The sequence below is a fragment of the Sander vitreus genome, chromosome 1, assembly GCF_031162955.1.
Source record: "Sander vitreus isolate 19-12246 chromosome 1, sanVit1, whole genome shotgun sequence".
In the NCBI taxonomy this organism is placed as follows: domain Eukaryota; kingdom Metazoa; phylum Chordata; class Actinopteri; order Perciformes; family Percidae; genus Sander; species Sander vitreus.
Window position 1 is genome coordinate 39,886,390 of NC_135855.1, and position 17,500 is coordinate 39,903,889.

The 17,500-nt window shown below is 46.4% G+C and overlaps 1 protein-coding gene across 1 annotated transcript in view; it reads left to right on the forward strand.

The window, feature by feature from the left end:
• Positions 1-17,500, forward strand: part of LOC144523340 (serine/threonine-protein kinase BRSK2-like) — a 189,929-nt gene that overhangs the window by 165,222 nt on the left and 7,207 nt on the right. Inside the window, exons 14-19 of the mRNA XM_078258842.1 lie at positions 361-421; positions 8,700-9,357; positions 11,396-11,444; positions 12,063-12,186; positions 14,561-14,741; positions 15,556-15,645. Of these exons, the coding sequence (XP_078114968.1) occupies positions 361-421; positions 8,700-9,357; positions 11,396-11,444; positions 12,063-12,186; positions 14,561-14,741; positions 15,556-15,645 (1,163 nt within the window). The remainder of the gene's footprint in view (positions 1-360; positions 422-8,699; positions 9,358-11,395; positions 11,445-12,062; positions 12,187-14,560; positions 14,742-15,555; positions 15,646-17,500) is intronic.

The following is a 17,500-nucleotide window of genomic DNA, read 5'->3' on the forward strand; positions in this document are numbered from 1 at the left end:
AGAGAGAGAGAGAGAGAGAGAGAGAGAGAGAGACAGAGAGAGAGAGAGAGAGACAGAGAGAGAGAGAGAGAGAGAGAGACAGAGAGAGAGAGACAGAGAGAGAGAGACAGAGAGAGAGAGAGAGAGACAGAGAGAGATGTTGTGCTGAAGGCCAAAGTAATCAAAGAGTTAGTGAAACTGCAGTCAACAGAGAACATGAGAATAAGTCATCTGTCCTCGTTTGTGTCACTTTTCTCGGCCTGAAATCAAATCACCTTCAGCCTGCTCCGAGTTCTCTTTAGTATGTTGTTTGATCTGACTCTGTGTGTGTGTGTGTGTGTGTGTGTGTGTGTGTGTGTGTGTGTGTGTGTGTTTTTGTAGATCGCGGTCCATCAGCGGAGCGTCCTCCGGTCTGTCCACCAGTCCTCTCAGCAGTCCCAGGGTAAGTGTCCGTCCGTCCCACAATGCACCTCACCGGCTGGCTCTGCTGGAACATTGTTCCGCCCGCACACAGGATGTGTGTCCATTCCCTTCAGCCTCTCATCAGCAGCTCACACACACCTCTTTGGACTTCATTATGAGCCTGTTGGATGTACAAGTAAAGAGCCAACGCTCTGAGTTATGTAGCAGGGCATGGCACCTGCAAGAAAATGTAGGAATGAACACAGAATGTAATGAACTTAAAGGACTTAAGTCTGTTGTAATTCTGTATTTTTCCCATTAAAGACAACAATACGTGACCAACTTAATTCCTGATGTACTGAGTCCGTTATATTAGGGTAAGCACAGTCTCGCGTTGCCAGCTCTATCTCCACAGCACTGTGGAGTAAGGTCTGGCTGCACCACAGATGCATTCTGGGATAGGGGAAAAATACTCTCTGGGTTGTTTGCATTTCTTTAAACCAATCACAATTGTCTTGGGCGGCGCTGAGCTCCACCTCATTAGCTCATCATTACCAGTGTATCTCCGTGTGTACTTCGTCCACAGCAATCCCACCAATCGGTCCCAGTTAGAGAGGAAATGCCCTAAACATATTCTTTGTAAATCAACCAAGCAGGTCTGACTTGTTGCACCGTCCAAATGTTCTTCAAAACTTGACATTTTCAGCGTGTAGCTCGCAGAGTTTGAGAACGGCAACACACAGAGAGAGGAAGGGGAGGGACATCACGCGCGTTGCAATTATCCTGGAAACATAATTCCGTTGATCCAGACTAATGTCCTATTAAAGGTGCCGTAGGTAGGATTGGGAAGATCCAGGACTTAGCCAAAACATTTGAACATCAACAACTTCTCAGTCCCTCCCCCCTTTCCGCTGAAGCCCAAAACGGTCTCCTAAGCCCCTCCCCCCACAAGGGAGAATGAATGCGTGTGCATGAACAGTGATTGACACGCAGTTAGACACCCCCCCTGGCCCTGATTGGTCCATCTGAACAGTTAGACACCTCCCCCTGGCCCTGATTGGGGCATCTGAACAGTTAGACACCCCCCCTGGCCCTGATTGGTGCATCTGAACAGTTAGGCCCCCCCCCCCACTGGCCCTGATTGGTGCATCTGAACAGTTAGACACCTCCCCCTGGCCCTGATTGGTGCATCTGAACAGTTAGACACCCCCTGGCCCTGATTGGTGCATCTGAACAGTTAGACACCCCCCCCCTGGCCCTGATTGGTCCATCTGAACAGAGGCTTTATTTATAGCCCTCATATAATGCTATAATGTTTTATTAATGAGAGCAGACAGAACAAACTGGCAACTGACTGTATTTTAATAGCTTTTAATATGAAAGTTATAATTGCAATGTTGAAATAGACAGGTCTGATAAAGAAGTTGCAGCTCTAGGGTTAACTGCAGGTTCAGACTTCACATTGTATCCCTCTCTCTTGCATCATTCTTCTTTAAGTGTTTTATGGCGTTTTTCCACTACATGGTACCTGCTCGACTCAGCTCGGCTCAGCTCGACCACGGTGCCCCGTCCTCCTTTTGTCATTGCAGATTTAGTACCGCCTTATGCGTGAGGCGAGCGTGGCTGGTCGAAACTGCCGCAACCTAACGCGACACACACGCAGAACGTCGAATGTGTGTTGTTTTTGATTCCGCGGCATGTGGCTGTTGAAGACAAATTGAGTTTCAAAAGAAGCTGGAGGCAGCAAAGAAAAACACAGCTGGCTAGTCTGTCGCTAGCAATGATGACGCAGTGATTAGTGACAATTCTCTCCGACCAATCAGTGGTCTGCAGGTTTTCACGTCACCTTTTGGTATCGCCTCAGCTCGCTTGGAACCCTGACGGAGGTGATACTACATAAAGTACCTGTTAGCAGGTACCAGGGACTTATTTTCCGTAATGGAAAACCAAAAAAGGCGAGTAGAGTCGAGGCGAGTCGAGCAGGTACCATGTAATGGAAAAACGCCATTGTTGTGCGTAAAGGCTGAGTACATTGTTTAGTCATGAAACTAGTGACACCGCCCACAGCCTAATATCAACAAGTCCTCCAAACCACACACAGTATATGGGTCGTTTGTTCCCCTCCCCCCTCTTAAACAACCCACAGGAGCGTTTCATAACTTAGCGCCTCTAGCGTTGGCAGAAATACGACCTCATATCTAAACCTTGGTCGCGTTTTTGCGGTTTTGAACGTAAAGGTTGCGATTTTAAACCCTGTTGTAAAATGGTCACAGTTTGGTTATGTTTAGCAGCAGTGGAAGAAGTATTCAGATCCTTTATTTAAGTAAAAGAACTACTACCACACTGTAAAAATACTCTGCTACAAGTAAAAGTCCTGCGTTGAAAATGTTACTTCAGTATAAGTGTGTAAGTATCATCAGGAAAATGTAGTTAAAGTATTAAAAGTAAAGAAGAATCCTCCCATTGTAGAAAGTGTAAAGGATCCTAACAGTTGTGTGTTTAATGGTCTGATCATCTCAGCTGGACTTGTAGTCCGTTATATTGTTGGCTAGTTTACTTTAGAATAAAACATCAGATGTTATAAACTACATGTGTTGTGTGAGCAGTAATCTTAATGTGTAAAGTAACTAGTAACTAAAGCTGTAACAGATGAATGTAGTGGAGTAACTAAAGTAACTAGTAACTAAAGCTGTAACAGATGAATGTAGTGGAGTAACTAAAGTAACTAGTAACTAAAGCTGGAACAGATGAATGTAGTGGAGTAACTAAAGTAACTAGTAACTAAAGCTGTAACAGATGAATGTAGCGGAGTAACTAAAGTAACTAGTAACTAAAGCTGTAACAGATGAATGTAGTGGAGCAACTAAAGTAACTAGTAACTAAAGCTGTAACAGATGAATGTAGCGGAGTAACTAAAGTAACTAGTAACTAAAGCTGTAACAGGTTAATGTAGTGGAGTAACTAAAGTAACTAGTAACTAAAGCTGTAACAGATGAATGTAGCGGAGTAACTAAAGTAACTAGTAACTAAAGCTGTAACAGATGAATGTAGCGGAGTAACTAAAGTAACTAGTAACTAAAGCTGTAACAGATGAATGTAGTGAGTAACTGAAGTAACTAGTAACTAAAGCTGTAACAGATGAATGTAGTGGAGTAACTAAAGTAACTAGTAACTAAAGCTGTAACAGATGAATGTAGTGGAGTAACTAAAGTAACTAGTAACTAAAGCTGTAACAGATGAATGTAGTGGAGTAAAAAGTACAATATTTCTCTCTGAAATGTAGCGGAGTAGAAGTAGAAAGTGGCATGAAAAGAAAAGAGTCAAGTAAAGTACAAGTACCTCAACATTTGGACTTGAGTACAGTACTGGAGTACATGTACTTAGTTGCATTCCTCCGCTAATGTTGAGGCACCAAAGCTACTTAGTTTAGTTTAGAAAAAGATGGTGGTTTGTTCCTCACCCTAACCTTTGGGAAGTAACGTCTGATTTTAACCCACAAAATAAGACATGATGCTCAACGGGACGTTCGTTGAGTCCAAAAATACTTGCCGTTTACTTTTACCTATCCACCGCCCCAACCTGCCTCCGTACACACAGATTTGGCGCTTATACTTCGTCACCTTATCTTTAGTCTATATCCAAGACGTTCCACTTCTGGGATTGCTCCGGTGCTGCCAGAAATTCCACCGTATGTCCTTCTTTTCGGCCGGATGTCCGTCCCCTTCCTCTGTCTCTGTGTTGGCGTTCTAACCTCCGGCTGGATTTGTGAGGACTATGGTTAACTGCTCCTCAGATCTCTGCAGGGTAAATCCAGACAGCTAGCTAGACTATCTGTCCAATCTGAGCTTTCTGTTGCACGACTAAAACTACTTTTGAACGTCCACATGTTCCACCAAAACAAGCTCCTTCCTGAGACTATTTAGCAGAGGCACCGTGGCTCCGTCCGGAGCTTAGCACCGCCTCAAGACGATTGTGATTGGTTTAAAGAAATGCCAATAAACCAGAGCACGTTTCTCTCCTATCCCAGAATGCTGTGTGGACTAGCCAGACCTTCCTCCACAGTGCTGTGGAGGAAGGTCTGGCTATGCGAGACTACCTTGACTTCTGCTTTGCTCCCGTCATAACTACTACGGCCACTAGAGAGCGCCGCCACTATGAACGTAAATATAGTTTGTAATTGCTGCTTGATAAACGACTCATGGGAGCATTTTTTGGGGGAGGACTGACTCCCTAATATACGACTATGAAAAATATATCAACGTGTCCTCCTCAAAGCAATGATTCTACACCAACACTATATTATTTTATACTTTGAAAATGAAGACACTCACACTGCTGAGAGAACTCGAAGGTAAACTGTCGGCCGCGGTTCATCCTCTCACCCTGGGTCGTCATGTGACCTGGATGTGAGGGGCTTTAAGGCAGGCTGTACCGTCAACACATTCTCACTCCCATCGCGTAAAATACGGACACTTGGTCAGGTGGCCTTTGGCGTTGTTATTGACGCTAAAAGTCTCCTTTAGCGTCAGATCTAAACACGTTTTATCTATACGGGCTTGGTCGGGACTATTGGCGTCACTTTTGACGCAGTTAGGTTAAGGAAAAGGTCGTGGGTGGGCTTATGTGTCCATGACATGTGGGAAGAACAGGACAGTTGGGTTTAGGAAAAGAAGAACGGGACGGTTGGGTTTAGGTAAAGAAGAACGGGACGGTTGGGTTTAGGTAAAGAAGAACGGGACGGTTGGGTTTAGGTAAAGAAGAATGGGACGGTTGGGTTTAGGTCAAGAAGAACGGGACAGTTGGGTTTCGGTAAAGAAGAACGGGACAGTTGGGTTTAGGTAAAGAAGAACGGGACAGTTGGGTTTCGGTAAAGAAGAACGGGACAGTTGGGTTTCGGTAAAGAAGAACGGGACAGTTGGGTTTAGGTAAAGAAGAACGGGACAGTTGGGTTTAGGTCAAGAAGAACGGGACAGTTGGGTTTAGGTAAAGAAGAACGGGACGGTTGGGTTTAGGAAAAGAAGAACGGGACGGTTGGGTTTAGGTAAAGAAGAACGGGACAGTTGGGTTTCGGTAAAGAAGAACGGGACGGTTGGGTTTCGGTAAAGAAGAACGGGACAGTTGGGTTTAGATAAAGAACGGGACGGTTGGGTTGAGGAAACGTGACACGGGGGACACGATCCCCGGTCTCCTGGGTGAAAGTCCTGTGTTTGACCCATCCTCCACCCCGACCAACCTCCCTATGTGGATTTTCGGTCTTTCATTCTACTCGGTACCGTAGTCGCTCTTAATGCTACGTCTTCTCCAAACCCCCTGTAGCTGCTGCTGTTCTACACACGCTGAATGGCGCTTTTTGCGTCTCTTCAGACGCTGACAGCCACTGCCCAAACGTCCGTATTTTACGAGTTCGGAGTGAGAACGGGTTGGTACCGTACGTCACAGAGCTTTAGATGAAGTGGCGCCGGATCCATCGGAGGCCAAACACCTCAACTCCAGATGAGATCCGGTGATTTATTTAAGGTCCACACAGAATAGATTCTCATGCAGCTGCACATTAGTTGAAGAATTGATCCATAAGTCTGCAAACGGCTGCTGCAGTGACAAAGCAGAAAGGTTAACCGTGCAAATCAACTGGCAGCTTCCACGCTGTAGCTTCTCTGTTTTCAGCAAAGCTGTGCTTGATTTTTAAGCTAAGCCTCAGCAAGGACAGCCTGTCGAACATCAAACACTCACATTGCAAAGCCCGCAGAAACATTGACTTTTAATGAAGGTCACTGTCCCATTCTTCAAGCCATGGTGCATTCTCCTTTTCTGTTCATTTGTTTAACTATGTAAAGTTTGAAAAGTAATGAGTAAAAGTCACCGGGCCTCATGCAAGAACATGTTCCTAAACATTAGGCTTGTTTCAGCTCAGATACAACTGACTCTTAACTGTCCTGATTATTTACATGGAGTCTGGTGGGTTTAGTGATGGTGATTTCGGGGCTGTTTTATGTTAAACAAAAGTTAAAGTAAAAGGTCTATCTCTGTAGGGATCCTTTCATAATGTTGTCAGACACTTTTAGTGGACGCTGACTGACACTGAACATTTGTCATGTAGGGTTACATTGTAGGCCCGTTTACGGCTGTCGGTTACAGCGTTTTGGCTCAATACTGGACCAATTTCAAAGATTTTTGTTCACATTAGTCACTTAAACACCAATGCATTGAAATATAGGGTTGAAAAACAAATCAAATGACCCTTTAAGTTTGTGATTAGGGTGTTAACACTCACACACACATACATACATCGTCCCTGTCCATTGTAATGACATGGCAGACTTCACACAGGCTGCTCTGAGCAGAGACTCAGGCTCAGTTTCTGACCCGTCCTATCAGCAATCTGCTCATTCATTCCACAGCATTGTGTATCAGCACTGTGCATGCACTCTGGCCGCTTTCCCAAGTGGAGGGTGAAGCTAAATCTGTTAGCTTTCGAGCTGGTTCACTTGCTGGTAATCAGGGATGCACCGACGTATCGGACCGTAATCACGAAATCCTTCTGTCGACTAAAACCCTGATCTTAAGGGAGTGTTAAGAATGTGTAGCTGAGGATTTGTCAGTCAGCCTGTTGAGATGTTGGAGGTTTTGACTGTTGGGTACAAAAATATGTATTTCTCAAATGCCAGGGAAACAATTTCAAGGTGTTGATTTAACTTTAGGCTTTAAACCTTTATAAGCAATAACATTAAAGCGTAACTCTCGCCAAGATGCAACCCGGTTGGAGAGAATGTGTCGGACCCAAATGCAGACACATCAGGCAAAGTCAAGTTCAAAAGGTTTAATAACTAAAATCCAAGCAATGAAGAGAGCTGGGCAAAAATAAATGCAAAATGTGCAGGAAGCCAAAAGACAAGGAATACAAAAACAGGAATCCAAGACAAGCGGTAGGCTTACACAGACTCTCACAGAACACCATACAGAAAAAACACAATACAAGGACCTGACACAAGACAAGGGGAACACAGAGGCTAAATACAAGAGGTAACGAGCAAATGTGGGACAGGTGATACAACAGGTGAAACACATCAGGGCGGGGCAGAACAATCAGACAGGCAGGAAAACACAAGACAGGAAGTAAAGCTAGACAAGACAAGGGAGAAAAACAGACTACCAAAATAAAACAGGAAACAGAAATATATGTAACAGGGAGGAGAGTAAAGATGGAAAGCTCCTAAAGCTTAGTTCCATATAAATTCACGGATTATTCGTTGTTTTGTCGTTAGTGGAACACAATATTGACCTTGTAGATGAAAAAGGAGCCTCGTATAAGAATGACATTTCCTCCAATGGAGTCCGTTCATTCGGATGAACACTTTTTGACTGGCGAGATGGCGCCGAGCGGAAACAACAGCTAAAGTGAGTTCTTTTTAGTAAACTCTGTGAACACAACCAATGTTGTCAATGCTTTCGTTAAGGTGTAGAGCCCCTGGTGATACTTGTATCATAGTAGCACCACTAGCACTCCCATTCAAAAGGCCATTTGACCCAAAACGGTCAATCTTAAAAGTGGCGTTTCCGTCCTAATTATGCTTTTAAACGAAAATTTGACTCGGGTACATTCACAAAAAGACCCTAGGTTGCATTTTGGCGAGAGTTACACTTTAACTATTGCTTGACTTTAAGTGGATATTTCTGTGTGACTGACATTACTGAGACAGTTTACTGACTTTAGTTTATTACTCTCAGAAAAACAAATATATAGAAAATTCTATTGCGTCTTTAGTCATCAAAATACACAGTAACACAGCACATGTGCCAGTTAGTTTCATTCAACTAAGTGCAGTTCTCCTGAACAATAATTCCCTATCTTAATTAACAAACTTTCCACCAAATTTCGGAACGACATGAGCTCCATATCATGTGTCAATGTTTCATTACTTTAATGTTGTGTAATGTTTTTTTTTTTTTTACAAATGGCAACATGTCAGACAGGTGAGCACTAAAGTGACAGGAGGTAGTTTGGGTCCAGCAGGTTTGATCTCGGTGCATCCCTACTGTTAATGCGTCATGAATGCTCCACTGCTGCCTCCTGATTGGCTGACCACTTTGCTAATCGCATGTTCTGTTTTTTCTTTCTTTCTTGCACTCTCACCACTTCCTGCCTGCTCCACCTCTCAACCCATCTGCCACACTCCTGTTTTTATTTCCTGTTGTTTTTTTTTATATATATATATATATATTTTTATGGGAATGAACCTTTATTGGGCTGTGGTGTTCCTCTGGCTGTGGCCTCGCTTTCTCATTGGCTGACTCTGCCGCTGTGTCATGACCAATCACAGCCCACCCGGCGGTTTTTCATCCCACCGCAGTCCCCAGACCTGTGTCAGTCCCCCAACTGCAGCCCCACCCACTCCCCCGAGGTCCGCCTCAACGGGGTGGGGCCACGCACGCCCAACTCCTACCAGCCAAAGATGGGGTCTCCCCTCATGCACCCCCGCACGCAGACCCTCCCCGCCAAGCCTAAAATGTCTGAGAAGCCCCTACAGACCACCAGATCCAACCCCCTCCCCAACACCGCCCAGACCCCCACCACACCCAAATCTGAGCCGTCCACGCCGTGCCAGCCTCTGGCTCCGTGCGTCCCCAACAGCCCGCGGGTGAGACGCCACCCTCCCCTCACCGTCCCCCCTAAACTCTCCATCCCCCTCTCCCCGGTGGCTCCTATGTCGCCCCGTCGCCGCTACCACCTCCACCCTGACCACAACGGCAAATCTGTCCCCATCACGCAGGTGACCCCCCACCCCTCCCCCCGAGGGAGCCCTCTCCCCACCCCCAAAGGCACCCCGGTGCACACGCCCAAGGACAGCCCGGCTGGCACGCCCAGCCCAACGCCACCACCCAGCCCGTCCATCGGCGGCATGCCCTGGAGGACACGCCTCAACTCCATCAAGAACAGCTTCCTGGGCTCGCCGCGCTTCCACCGCAGGAAAATGCAAGGTAATAAGAATTATCTTTATTTATAGAGCACTTCACAAAGTGCTTCACAAAGCAATAAAACAGAGCCTTCATGAAAACATTGGGTTTTTACAACAACAAATAAAAACGTGTACAGTGTCGGTAAGAATAGGGGAAACCTTTTGAAAAGACTACGAGACTTCAGAGGAGGTTCAAGCTTTTAAGAAGGGACTTAAAGGAAACAAAATGGTCAGAAAATGGTGAAAAATGTGGTTCACTGTTTCCCAAAAAGTCCAAATGTCTCGTTTTGTCCCCAACTCAAAGATATTCAGTTTACTGTCCCAGAGGAGAGAAGAAACTAGAAGATATTCACATTTAACAAGCTGACATCACACAAGTTTGACTTTCCTCATTAAACAGACTGATGTCGTGAAGTGGCGTATGTACGACACGCCAATTTGTACGCCATTACTGGCGTGTTATCAAGACACATACTCACTTTTTAGCGTGTTTATCAACGCCATTTGGCCTCCATTGACTTACATTACCTTGCGATTGCGTGTGAATTTACGCCGTAGAGAGTAGTATGAAAGGGTGAAAAAAGGCTTAGGGAGGTTGGTCGGGGGGGTGGAGGATGGGTCAAACACAGGACTTTCACCCAGGAGACCGGGGATCGTGTCCCGCGTGTCACGTTTCCTTTCCACGTTTGTTGATTTCCTAAACAGAACCCGCGTGTGGCGTTTCCTAAACCCACCCGTAGCCTCGCGATAACGCGTAGCCTCGCGATAACGCGTAGCCTCGCGATAACACGCCACTCGGCTTTAGGAAAGTTCCGTGTATGTTTACGCTGTGACGTTGCAGACTGCCGTCCGCTGTATACAGCGTAGACATACACGCGGATAGCTCAAAATGCGTACAGATAACACGCCACTCGGCTTTAGGAAAGTGCCGTGTATGTTTACGCAAAGTCATGATGTCATGTTGCAGTGTTTGCATACTGTAATATTTTACAGGAAATAGTATGCAAGTTGCGTACTATTGGTTACACACTAAGGTTTTGGACATACTAAAACATCTCACATACTGTTTTAGCTGCTATATAGCATGACAGTATGGAATTTTGGACGCAGCCTGGGAATGGATGAAGGGGTACGTGAGACCTCGGACCAAAAAGGTTGGAAACCCCTGCTGATTTATTGAGATCAGATCTGTATGATATCTCTTTCTTATCAGTATGATAATGTATTCAGCAGAGAGCGTGTTCATGCATCAAACTGCATTCTCGTAGCTCAGGGGAATGAGTACAAATCATCTCTCTGCCCCTAACGGCTGTGTTTAACACTTCACCTGCTGCCAGCCCTTATCAGGAGAAACAGCCGCCTTGGGCCGCGTTGTGCGCAAGATAACTGTCTCATTAGTTTAGGTAGTTTAGTGCCATGAAATCGCTCCACGCAAACCCAACAGAGCCATGATGATCTCATTAACACGCACAGATTATATATTTATCCATCTGCAAGGGCGTAACTTTGGGTTCAACATGGGCTCCTATAAATTACCCAATGTCCATCAGACAAACAGAAGAATCTTTATGACCACAGTTTCTACACATAAAATGTGAAGTAGAGCTGCAAAGATTAATGGATCAGAGGTCAACTATTGAATTAAATCTCCATCTATTTAGATAATTATTCAGTTTGAGTCTTTTTTTATGAAAACAAAAGAGTATACATTCTCCGATTCCTGCTTGTTAAATGTGGATATTTTCTAGTTTCTTTCAGGGATATGAAATTAATGGAAATTAGTCGTGATTACGCATTCATTTCATGTTTATTTGAATAGGGACAGATGCTAAATCAGAGACATTTGTTGTACAGCATCACAGTATATATATATATATATAGCTATTGTTAATGCCAATGCCCGTCCGTAGAAGGGCTTTCAAACAGTCAAAAAACACATATGAAACATTGCCACATTAAAATACATAAAGGACATAAACATAAAAGGCACATACATCTGTGTAGGAAAGAGATGACCCCCCCACACCAACTCTGTGACCTTTGACCTCTTATTTCCACAGTTCCCACCCAGGAAGACATGTCCAGTCTGACTCCAGACTCTTCTCCAGAGTAAGTATGACCAGAGATCTCCTAGAACTAAAGATACGGTCCATCCAGAGATGGTTTAGAACCGAGACTTAATTAATTGACATTAATCAAAGTGACATTACCAGAGGATGTCTTGGTCGTGACAACTTGACATAATGTCATCCTGTTTAATGTCAGCTTGTCATGACCAAGACAACTTCTGGTAATGTCACTTTGATTAATGTCAGTTTGTCATAATCAAGACAACCCAAACAATGTCAACTAGTCACGAACAAAAACCGAATGACACTTAATGACAGAAGTCATAAACGTTTGACTTGTTCATAACGTTTATGACGCGTTCAGGACAGTGTCATGTCATAGTTATGACAGTATCATGTCGCGATTATGTCGATACCTTCAAGTAAAGTGTTACCCTTTTTTTCAACGTTTTCGACGTCTTTTTGGACACTTTTGTTGCTTCTCCACCGATGTTTTTGTCACTTTTTTCAACGTTTTTTTCGACACCTTTTGACGTTTTTGTGTGTTTTTTTCCCCCCCACGTTTTTGAAGCTTTTCCCGACATTTTGGTCCCTTTTTTCAAGGTAGATTTCTTGAGATGTACGTTGTTCTGAAGCACGTTGCGTCTCTTCCCTGCAGACTGGCTAAGAAGTCGTGGTTCGGGAACTTCATCAACCTGGAGAAAGAGGAGCAGATCTTCATCGTGATCAGAGACAAACCTCTCAGCTCCATCAAGGCAGACATCGTCCATGCCTTCCTCTCTGTAAGTCTCCTCTTCATCCATCTATCGTCTGTTCTCCTATTCTTTTTCTCCCGTTACTGTCTGATGAATCGCACTATTCTGTCTGTGGCCCGTTTCTCCCAGCCTGGCTCCGCCCTCCTACGTACTTCCGCTCAATTTCATTTTCCTTCAGTACTGCGTCTGGGTTTGCGGTATTTTCTTGGGTTTTCTCCAGCCAATCTTTCCCGGTCCAATCAGCGAACAGGGGGAGTGGCTGAGAACGATGACGTTGAGGACGTGCACTAGAAAGATGCGAGCGAAGCCATTCGGTCCGTTGTGGCAACGCTGCCGAATATCCAGAAGTTAAAGCCCGAGCAAGAACAATCTTTGCTGAGTTGTGTTGGTGGCCATGATGTTGTGGCCCTCCTCCCCACGGGGTTCGGGAACAGTTTGATCTTCCAGCTCGCTCCGTTAGTGGTGAAGGAGTTGGCTAAGGCTAACGCTACGATGCTAAGCCGACGTCACGACCAAACGTTAGCGATTGGTTATGGCAGATCCAGAGTGGCTCTGGGCAGATCCAATAGTTTTAAACTTCAACAGAGTACCCGCCTTCAAGGAAGTTAACACTTGTCAATGGAGAGAGGCCAGACTCTCTGGACCAATGAAATGGACCAGAGTCTCGTAGGACCAGGCTAATGTACCAGAGTCTCGTAGGACCAGGCTAATGGACCAGAGTCTGGTAGGATCAGGTTAGTGTACCAGAGTCTGGTAGGACCAGGCTAATGTACCAGAGTCTGGTAGGACCAGGCTAATGGACCAGAGTCTGGTAGGACCAGGCTAATGGACCAGAGTCTGGTAGGACGAGGTTAGTATACCAGAGTCTGGTAGGATCAGGTTAGTGTACCAGAGTCTGGTAGGACCAGGCTAGTGTACCAGAGTCTGGTAGGACCAGGCTAATGTACCAGAGTCTGGTAGGACCAGGTTAGTGTACCAGCGTCTGGTAGGACCAGGCTAATGTACCAGAGTCTGGTAGGACCAGGCTAATGGACCAGAGTCTGGTAGGACCAGGCTAATGGACCAGAGTCTGGTAGGACCAGGCTAGTTTACCAGAGTCTGGTAGGACCAGGCTAGTGTACCAGAGTCTGGTAGGACTAGGCTAATGGACCAGAGTCTGGTAGGACCAGGCTAATGTACCAGAGTCTGGTAGGACCAGGCTAATGGACCAGAGTCTGGTAGGACCAGGCTAATGGACCAGAGTCTGGTAGGACCAGGCTAGTTTACCAGAGTCTGGTAGGACCAGGCTAGTTTACCAGAGTCTGGTAGGACCAGGCTAGTGTACCAGAGTCTGGTAGGACTAGGCTAATGGACCAGAGTCTGGTAGTCCCTGGTACACTAGCCTGGTCCTACCAGACTCTGGTACACTAACCTGTCAATGCCAGACTAGCGGTGACATCAAACGCATCACTCAAACTGCTGCTCGGGAAAGTCGCCACACTGAGAAACACAGAGAGAGTTGTGGGAAGCTGAATTAGCTCAAACTCATTTGGCAATTGCTTGAATGCAACGGACGTTCATTAATATAAAATAGTTGCCAAGTATAGCCTTCACTGTGAAAATGGCCACATAAGAGTGTGGTGTTTTGCTGTTGTGTTCGAGGGACAGCAGCAGACTGCTGTCTGTTCACGTCTCGTCGTCAGCGGTGACTCCGACGCTGACGCAGCAGAAACACTGCAACGTGTTGTCCTTCTGCTCCTGTCTGTTTCTCTCACATCCCGACGCTGCCGTCTCCACTCACACACAAGCTGGTGGTCTGTTTCTGCTGACTCAGAGTCTGCTTACCCCCCTCCCCCCCTCTCTCTCTCTCTCTGTCTCTCTCTGTCTCTCTCTTTCTCTCTGTCTCTCTCTCTCTGTCTCTCTCTGTCTCTCTCTTGCTCTCTCTCTCTCTCTCTCTCTCTCTCTGTGTCTCTGTCTCTCTCTCTCTGTCTCTCTCTGTCTCTCTCTCTTTCTCTCTCTCTCTCTCTGTCTCTCTTTCTCCCTCTCTGTCTCCCTCCCTCTCTCTCTCTCTCTCTCTCTCCCTCTCTCTCTCTCTCTCTCTCTCTCTCTCTCTCTCTCTCTCTCTCTCTCTCTCTCTCTCTCTCTCTCTCTCTCTCTCTCTCTCTCTCTCTCTCTCTGTCTCTCTTGCTCCCTCTCTGTCTCTCTGTCTCTCTGTCTCTCTCTCTCTCTCTCTCTTTCTCTGTAACTCTCTCTCTCTTGCTCCTCCCTCTCTCCCTCCCCTCCCTCTCTCTCGCTCTCTCTCTCTCTCCCCCTCTCCATCTCTTTCTCCCTCCCCCTCCCTCTTTCCCTCCATCTCTCTCTCTCTCTCTCCCTCTCCCTCCCTCTCTCCCCCTCCTTCTCTCTCTCCCTCCCTCCCTCTCAGATCCCCAGTCTGAGCCACAGCGTCATCTCTCAGACCAGTTTCCGGGCGGAGTATAAGTCCACAGCCGGTCCGACAGTTTTCCAGAAGCCCGTGAAGTTCCAGGTGGACATCACGTACACGGAGAGCACCAGCGCCACCAAGGACAACGGGATCTACTCCGTCACCTTCACGCTGCTCTCAGGTAAACGCCACCCGCAGTCCGACACACGTCAGATCACAGAGCACGAGTGGTTTTTTTAAGCAGAGTTTGGAGCCAAAAGCGATCTCCGTCCACACAAGTGTTTTTATCTCCGGTAGAAAAACTAATCTCTGTTTAAACTAACACGGCCAAACCAAAATATCTCACCAACATCCTGGTATACTGGGATCATAGGCGGAAATCACAGGGGGGTTGGGGGCTGTCCCACCTTAAAAATATCATTAAAACTACGCCGTGGAGACTCATAGACTGTATATAAACTGGACCAACAGATCCCGTGTCTCTGGACGGAGACCAGTGAAGGACATTAGAAGCTCTTTCCCGGTGATGGCTGAGCGTTACTGAACAGCCTCCAACTGAGCTTGAAGACGTAGATGTGACGTGAGCAACCTGTCTGAAAGTTGGAAGTCTTCTGGTAGCTGTGCCAAGAGAAATCTCAATCATTCCCAATCTAGCAGAGACGGAGAGCGTAGGTATATGTAAGGAGATAACATAGACACAGGCTAATTATTGATCACTAAAATGATAGTTAACATTAGTCATTACACTTAAACAGCTGATGGAAGTCCAAACTGCCTGAGAGCTTCTCCTGTACTATACGGTATAACGTGAGCTACAAGGTAATGGAGCCTTTTATACATTGTCGTGTTTCTTTAGAAACGCTCTGGCGCTTCTGGGAAACACCAGAGCAGGGGGAATGAGAGGGGGAAACACCAGACTGATACTGTTTTAGCTGCTAAATAACATGTTAGTGTTAGTGGGAATGAACGCTAACAAAGCCTGACGACTGTTTCAGGTCCCAGCCGGCGTTTCAAGCGTGTGGTGGAGACCATCCAGGCCCAGCTGCTCAGCTCCGACCAGCCCGGCATCCAGCCCCAGATATCTGGTAAGTGGAGTCCCTCGCCACCCGCCCCCGTCCCCCCTCCTCCACGTCCTCACAGCCTCCCCCCCTCCCGGCATCCTGGCACTCCTCACAGCACAGCCACTCCTGCGGCCCACCTCGGCTCGGACCCGCTCGGCTCGGCACACTGCTTTTAGCACACGGCATCTCCACGTGCATGGCCCTGCCACATACCATGGTGCGCGCACACACACACACACACACACACACACACACACACACACACAGGACATGTTAACGTTGTTCACTGAGCTGTAGCTGTGCAGTTAAAGGGCTGATTACTAGGATTGGGCATCGAGAATCGGTTTGGTTTTGGTTTCCGTAGCGGCCGCCGTACTTCCAGGCGCTCATTGTGTTGCAGCCGCGGAGCACGGTAAGCGGTGCTCTAAAGTGTGGCTTTATTTTAAGAGGGATATATTAAAAACTTTAAAAAAAACATCCAGAAGGTGACAAGCTTAAACTGGAGGCGAGAATATACCGAGCTAACGTTACTGTAATTTCTGTTTACGTTAGCCGCGATTTGTTAACGTTACCGATAGGAGGGAAAAAACTGCTATCGTTTGTGACAAAGTGATAAGTATATTAAATGTTGTCTTACCTTTGAACAAATGTAGACGTCCTTGTTAATTCTGTTGACGTTAAGTTGATATTCTGGCCTGCTACACAGTCTGATCCACAGTAAACATTTCTTCTTGTCCCGTTTCGGCTTGGGGAAAGGGATGAAATACACCCCAGTTTCTAGCCTGTCGGGGTACCGGCTATCGGTCTTAAGGCAGCTACACCCCGGGCCGATAATCGGCCGTTGGACAGTCTGGCGAGGTCAGTGACTCGAGTCTGGTCGGTGTGTCCCGTGCCGTCGTCCGTTGGAGGAGCCGTCGGCCTTCATTTGGGCCGACCCGACATGCTCAGTCAGAGACAGGGCAGTCGGGACTCACCTGGAAACGGAGAGCGGGATGAGCGTGACTAGAGCCTCTCAAAATCTGACTAAAAAGTCTTTCAAACTGACCTTTGTTGATCTGAAATGAAGACAGATTCAGCTGCACGGCCTATTTCTCTCTTCAAATGTTTTCAGAAACACGTTTCAGTGAACTATTTTAGTACAATATGAGATCGTCACTGAATGAGTCGCCAGTAACGGCCGGTTGAAAAATCCAAAATCCGGAAGCAGCAGCCAGACCCACGTGACGGCTTTAATTGTTTGGGCGACAATGCAGATTAGCGCCGCCTGCTGTTATGGAGACGTATTACGTCTCGTCTCTTCGGTGTGTTCTGAGGAACTTTTTTGACCAACTTGGGGGAGACCGATCAGTCCGACTGGCTTTTCTGCCGACGGTCGGCCGCCTGGTTGGTGTGTAACGGTCTTTACACGTCCCCCATGCACATCGTTTGACCATTGTTATTCGTCGGGGTTTCTGAGTAAATACATCCACCATTCATTTCTAATGTTATGCCTCCTCCCTGTTGCTTCCTAGTACGAGCTGATGTCCGAGTCTCGTTGAGGCTGGACTGTCATTGGCTTATCTGCGTCCTAAGAGCGGTGCTTAGTGACAGGTGAATTGTTCAAATCAACGATGCCCAACCCTACTGATTACATCAAACTGTAACTGTAATGTAGCCTCGGCTCTCACCCGGCGTCTGACTCAGCAGAAAACTCTCGCTCAGGCACATGGATGTTTACACAGCTGTAGATTTCACAACACATTCATACTTTTTTTTAAGTGTTACACAAAGTGTTAAGTGTAAACACATCGGAAATATCCCACAAATCTGTGAAATCTTCTCTGATGTGATTGGATATTTTGGGCTGCCTATAGAAAGATGGATGGATTGTAAAAAAAAA